Genomic DNA, 6924 nt, shown 5'->3' on the forward strand with positions numbered 1-6924 from the left:
CACAGAAAGATCATATCAGGCTTATCAGCTTCAATTGTTCCAATTCGATTCTAAAATATTTCAATACTTTTATTATTATACGCGGCATTGTATGTTGCAGCCGGTTGATGGTTAAATTTTTTTATTTTTCAGGCAACATGATAGGCTGTCCAAGGTAGTGAGTGCTTTTGGCAACCAACAAAAAGGTTCCTGATCACATTCATCAAGAGAATGTCGCGAAGCTAGCCTCCCTCATGCAGGCGATTTTGTCTCTTAAAGAAGCAAGCCAGCATATTGAAGCTCAAGCCAAAAAACACGATTAACTGTATTATTTGCTGGTATTCTTGGTCTCTGCAACCTCAGAGTGCGTCTCTTTTTGGTCAAAATAAGGAAATTCAGTCAATTAAAAGAAGAAATTATCAGGACCAAAAGACTATTTTTGAACATTTGATACCAGCCTTGTTGCCATATTAAATGTGTCATTATTTTTAATGTTTTTTTTTTTTTTTTTTTGATAAAATCTTTATTAGTCAGGAAGAATGATGTTGAATGAAACAACAGAGATTACAAACTCCAGGCTTCGACTTTTTCCTTTTACTTTATCCTTTCAGGCTTTTGTTTTGACAAACTTTTGTTCTCTCTCCATTTATTACAACAATAATCTATAATTCTCTCCCTCTCTCTCAACGAATTGGGCCGCACTTAATCAAAAACAATAAGAATGAAGAATAACAATTCTTCCCAATAAGCAACCATTCTATATGCTAAATTAAGCTGCTTCTTTTTTATGAGAAAGTGCTGAATTAAGCTCAATACTATTAAGCTTAATTCGGTTCAATCAAATTGAGTAACTCCATAAGGACATGTCAGTATCAGTTCCCATGTCATCTCCATCATAACAATGAGGTGGAGGCAACAACATCCCCTCTGCCAAATTTGCCAACAACCCCGGCATGCCAAAAACCGCCTCCTCATCCATAAAATATACACCTTCCTCCTCCATCTCCACCACTACTTCTGTAGCAGCCACTGCTACCGCTGCTGTAGCAGCCACTGCTGCGGCTGCCACAACCACAGCTGCGGCCTCTGCACTTTCAAACTTCCATCTCGATTCATCCCCAAAAACTCTATCCAACTCCGCAGGCCGAAATGCCTCAGCCGCCTCCGCTGCCGCCCTCTGAATATCCTTTGCTGCCGCCGATGCTGGAACCGGAAGCCGCCATGCCGAGTCAGCAAAATTTAGACACCCGGACTTGCCACGGAGAGCGATAGCTGCCACATCATGTGCACGCGCGGCCATTTCTGCTGTGGGAAAAGTCCCAAGCCAAATTCTCGACTTCTTATTTGGCTCACGCATTTCACAAACCCATTTCCATGGGTTCTTCCTCCTCACTCCACGATACACTGGGTGTCTTGTCTCCTTAAACTTCTTTCTCCCATCTCGTTTTTTAGGATTATGGGAAGCCAACATGACCTCCTCGTCTGACAAGTTCACAATGCGATCGCTGCCACTCTCAAACTCCCAGGAACAAATATCAGACCCCATTAGATATTGAGGATCAGAGTAATGTCTTAAAACATCCATGTATGTCTAAAACAAAGCTAAATCTCAGAAGGGACTTAATTTATAGGAGTGAAATACACTAAAAAAAACTCTTTGTTTCTCACTCAGTTGCGTTGCAGACTGCAGTAGATATAATAAGCAAAGAGTGGCGTTTGTGTTTGTTGAAGGAGTTGCTAAGAAGAGTGAGAGTTGGGACATATATATAGACGATAGGATTATACAGAGCGTTAAAGGAAGGAATCCGGAGAGTGGTGTTAAGTTGACACTGTGAAGTAGTGTTACCACTGTTTCGACAGTTTGAAATGAAAGATTTTTTGTGAGCAATGCTGATTGGTGACCACAAAAACTCACCCGATTTTTATCATAACTCACGGCATTGCAACATGTGAGTGGTGGGTCCATACAAGTTCACGTCTCCCTTCCTTACAACTTATTCACGTCTCCCCTACTTACAACTCATTACTCAACACTTAACTACTCGTGGAGAATTAGAGCAAAAATTTGTATAAATTTTTGAGAAAAAGTTAGTACTATAACTTTTGTTACAACTTATTTACATAACAAGTCGTGAGTAGCAAAGTAAAAATGGTTGATCCACAATTTTATCATTTACAACTTGTTACATGAACATGTTATGATAAAAGTTATAATTCTGCTCAAACTTTTGGGGCCTGTCATTTTCTCAATGGGATATTTGTAGCAGGTGTGTTTTTTCCTCTTTGTCCAGTACAGGATTTTTGTGTGAAAGTAGAATGTGTGGTCTCTGATTATCAAAAAAAGGAAAGAAAGAATGTGCGGTGTGTGTCTCTACTCTCTAATGAATATTTGTTTGTATATATGTGTACAAATTCAGTGTGACGGAAGTCTTTTCAAAATGTCGCCACTGATGATGCATACTTAATATATTATCAATTTGGTGCAAATTATGTTTTAGTCATTAACTTGTTTGTCAAAATGACTCCTAATATTTTTTTTGAAAGGAAATGATTCCTAATGATGAGGATAAAAGGTGAGCCTAGCCACACGGAACATAAAACTGACGGTTTAGTGCAATCCTCCGGATATAACAGACGGTGTTATAGCTGACGGTCATAGGGTCAGCTGGCTCCAAGGCTGACAGCATTACTAGACTGACGCCCAAAAAGCTGAAGGAAGTAAATTGAGGCTGACGGATCGAGCATAGGTTTACTTGCTACCCACGCTACGTATAAGGAATTGTCTTACTTCCCACGCTAGATAATATTCAAGAGATCCTTATAAGGAAAAGATCCCATAAAATACGTTCAAGAGGACTCCTATAAGGAAAAGACTTCTATTTCAAGGAAAAGAGGGGTAACCCTCAGTACTATAAAAACCTAAGCACCCTTGCAACCCAAGGTACGCATAATTTACCCTCTCTAGCATTCTAGAGCAGTGAGAATAGTTCTAACTTGACATTCGGAGGGTGTTTGACCGGTACCACACCAGTACTCTCTGCTAGGTTATTCCTTTTCGTTGTGCAGGTGCCATTTGCGACGTACGAGGAACGTGTGACTCACTGGTGGTATTATTTTCGACATCATCACCTAATATTTCAAATGTAGGAAATGATTCCTAATCTTTCAAATGTATCTATTTAATGATTTTAATCTTCAACATTTTGGTATTATGTCAAAATAATCCTTAAATTAAGTGATAAATGAAAAAATACAAATGGCTTGACTAACAAAGATATTAAAGTATTTAATTTTATGCCACCTAAACACCCATGTAGGCTACCACATGTGTTTAGTTAAAAAAATAAAATATTTGAAATTAGTTGGATTTTTGAGCCAAGTGGATTGACTGAAAAAAATTGAGAAATATTATATCCATAACATTTATACAACACTCTATCACATTTATACAACACATTTGCTGGTAGTTTCAAATTAGAACTAGTAACAAGTTACCATATATGATTGGTTGCAAAAATTTTATAAAAATGTGGCAAACATAACACTTCGCATCAAAAAATGGTCTACTTGCCCATTTTATAAGGTCTAATTTCATATTTTTTATTATTATTATTTTTACTTGAATCAAGATACTTTTTTAAAAATTAATGTAATAATAGTTTTCTTTTAAACTTGATTAAATTATTTCAAACAAAGACATATCTTTATCTATATATAAATTTCTTCATTTGTATTTTTATATATATTTTAACTTGTTTTTAATAACAACTTATTACCATTAGAAATTGTCAATAACAATTTTATAAAAAAAATCAGTATAATAATATTTTAGTTTTAGCTACAAAATAAATTGCAATATTTTCAATTTTATGATCACAATTTATTCTTTTTCTTTCTCTTTTTTTCCCCTCTGTTCAAGTCTTAATTTTGCTCGCCAATAACTAATATCTCGTTAGTAAGAGAAAAAAAAAATGATGAAAATATTCTTGAAAAGTAGTACAATAGATTCGCAAATGGCTTTTTAAACGTAAGGAAAAATGGAAAGAACAAGACGTACAATTACTGCCTTTCCCCTTTCACAAATTTTTTTACCATTTTACATTTTAACTTTTAACATATTTTACTTTTTTTTAATATTTATTATTTAAAGGTTGAGATTGAATTTTTTTTTTTTTTTTTCAAATTTCAATATCAACCATTAAAAGCAATTGCATACAATGCAATACCTATTGTACTTAATCTCAATCCGAACAAAACCAACATGGCTGATTGAAACAACAAACAAATGGACATACACATTTTTTAGAAAATTTCTATTAAAAAGTGCTGGTATTGAAAATTTCCTATCGCGTGTTTGCTAATGGGTTGATTTGGGTTTAGGTTTGAAAAGTGGGATTTTGCCAAAAACCTTGGCATGCCAAAAACCGTCTCTTCATCCATAAAAAAAACATACCTTCCTCTACCATCTCCACTAATACTGTTGTTGTTGCCACCAAAAACCTCAATCCAACTTTGCTTGCCGAAATGCCTTGGCCACCTCTACTGCTGCCCTCTATATATCCTTCGTCGTCGTTGGAGCCAGAATCGAAAGTCGCCACACCAAGTCAGCAAAATTTAGACACCCAAACTGGCCGCAAAATGCAATCATTACCACATCATGTGCACACGCTACCATTTCTGCAGTGGGAAAAGTCCCAAGCCAACTCCTCGACTTCTTATTTGGCTCATGTATTTTACAAACCCATTTATGTGGATTATTCCTCCTCATTCCATGATACATTGGATGTATTGTCTCTTTGAACTTCTTTCTCCCATCTTGTTTCTTAGGATTTTGGGAAGCTAACATGACCTCCTCGTCTAACAAGTTCAACATACAGGCACTACCACTCTCAAACTCCATGGAACAAATATCAAACCCCATCTACCCCATTAGATGTACCTTGGATTCGAGAAATGTCTTAAAACATCCATGTATTTCTAAAACAAAGCTAAATCTCAAAAGGGTCTTATTTTATAGTAATGGAATACACTAAAAAAAAACACTATTTGTTTCTCACTTAGTTTTGTTGCAGTAGATATAAGTAAGCAAAGGATGGTGTTTGTTGGAATAACTAAGAAGAGTGAGAGTTGGGACATATATACAGACATTAGGATTTTACAAAACGTTATGGAAGGAACACGGAGTGTGATATTTGTTGACAGGACAACTTATGAAAGATATTTTGTGATATTTTTTTTGGTTAATGATATTTTGTGATATTATGTTGACAGGACAACTTGGAAAGAAAGATATTTTGTGAGCAATGTAGTCTATGTAGACCACAAAAAACTTAAAGCAATTTTGGCCATCACTCACCTGGGGGTGGGTTCATATGGTTAGTTGACATGTGGTTAGTTGCTGCAATAATTTCAAAATTTGTTTAAATTTGTGTGACATACCATTTTTTTGAATGGGATATTTGTAGTATGTGAGTTTTTCCTTTTTTTTTTTAAGCCAAGTGGAGATTTTTTCCAGTTTAGGATTTTTATGTGAAAGTAATATGTGTGGTTTGTGGTGTGTATATGTGTCAAATTCAGCGTCAAGGAAGTCTTTTCTAAATGTTGCCTCTGGTGATGCACACTTTTTTTATTTTTTTATTTTGATAAGTGGTGATGCATACTTAAGATATTATCAACTTGGGGCCAATTATTTTTTTGTTGTTTGCCTTATATGTCAAAATGATTTTTAATGTTTCAAACATGTCCATTTATTTAATATTATAATTTTTAATATTTTGATACTGTGTCAAAATAGTTTCTATATTTTTTTCCTAAATTACATGAAAAAAATGGCGTGACTAACATAAATATTAAAATGTTTATTTTTATGCCACCTAAGCAACCATGTAGGCTATCACACGTCTCTAGTTTAAAAAATAAAATATTTGAAATTTGCTGGGTTTTTGAACCAAGTGGATTGACTAAATGAGATAAGAAATGCTATATTTATAACATTTTCACAACAAATTCTAAGTAACTGGTTGATATTGATTATTAATAGTAGGTAAAAATGTAATTTTATTGGTAGTTCCAAATTAGAACCAGTAACAAGTTTTCACATATGATTTGTTGTGAAAGAGTTATAAAAATGTTGTGAACATAGCACTTCTCTTTAAGAGATGGTCCACATGCCTAATTTATAATGTCTAATTTTATGATGTCTAATTTCATATTCTTTATTTTTTGACTTGAATCAAGTTGCTTTTTTAATATATATATATATAAATATATATATATATTAATGTACTAACAATTTTCTTTTAAACTTGATTAAATTATTTCAAGCAAAGACATATCTTTATCTATATATGAATTTCTTCATTTTGAATCTTATTTTTTATATATATTTTTCACTTATCTTTTAGTAACAATTTATTACCATTAGAAATTATCAATAACAATTTTATAATACAAAAAAATCGGTGTAATAATATTTTAGTTTTAGTAACCAAAAAAAAAAAGCAATATTATCAAATTTATGATCACTACTTATTCCTCTTCTTTCGTTTTTTTTCCCCTAACTATTCAGTTCAAGTCTTAATTTTGATCTCATAAGTAGGAGAAAAAAATGACAAAAATATTATTGAAAATTAGTACAACAGATTCCCAAATCGCTTTTTAAACAAAAGGAAAAATTGAATGGCTAGAATCATAACTTTTGCCATAGTTTTTTTACTTCGGTGTATTGACTGATCACTTTTACTTCATTATTCACAACTTGTCACGTGGGCAAGTCATGATAAAAGTTGTAGTTTTAGCATTTTTACAATGTAGACCACGAAAACTAACAAAATTTTTATTATAACTCGTCACATGACAAATTGTAAGTGATGAATAAAAAGTGGTATGTCTATATGGCTCTACACTTTTACCACTCACATCTTGTCGGACAAAAATTTTGTAACT

At 33.6% G+C, this 6924-nt stretch overlaps 1 protein-coding gene across 1 annotated transcript; it reads right to left on the reverse strand.

Annotated features, from left to right (window-relative positions):
• Positions 1-505: 505 nt before the first annotated feature.
• On the reverse strand, positions 506-3627 carry LOC115994590 (dehydration-responsive element-binding protein 1B-like). Its single transcript, XM_031118791.1, has one exon. The coding sequence runs from the start codon at positions 1562-1564 to the stop codon at positions 818-820; it is 747 nt and encodes a 248-aa protein (XP_030974651.1). The 5' UTR covers positions 1565-3627; the 3' UTR covers positions 506-817.
• Positions 3628-6924: the final 3297 nt, after the last annotated feature.

Source organism: Quercus lobata, chromosome 6 (genome assembly GCF_001633185.2).
Source record: "Quercus lobata isolate SW786 chromosome 6, ValleyOak3.0 Primary Assembly, whole genome shotgun sequence".
Taxonomy (NCBI): domain Eukaryota; kingdom Viridiplantae; phylum Streptophyta; class Magnoliopsida; order Fagales; family Fagaceae; genus Quercus; species Quercus lobata.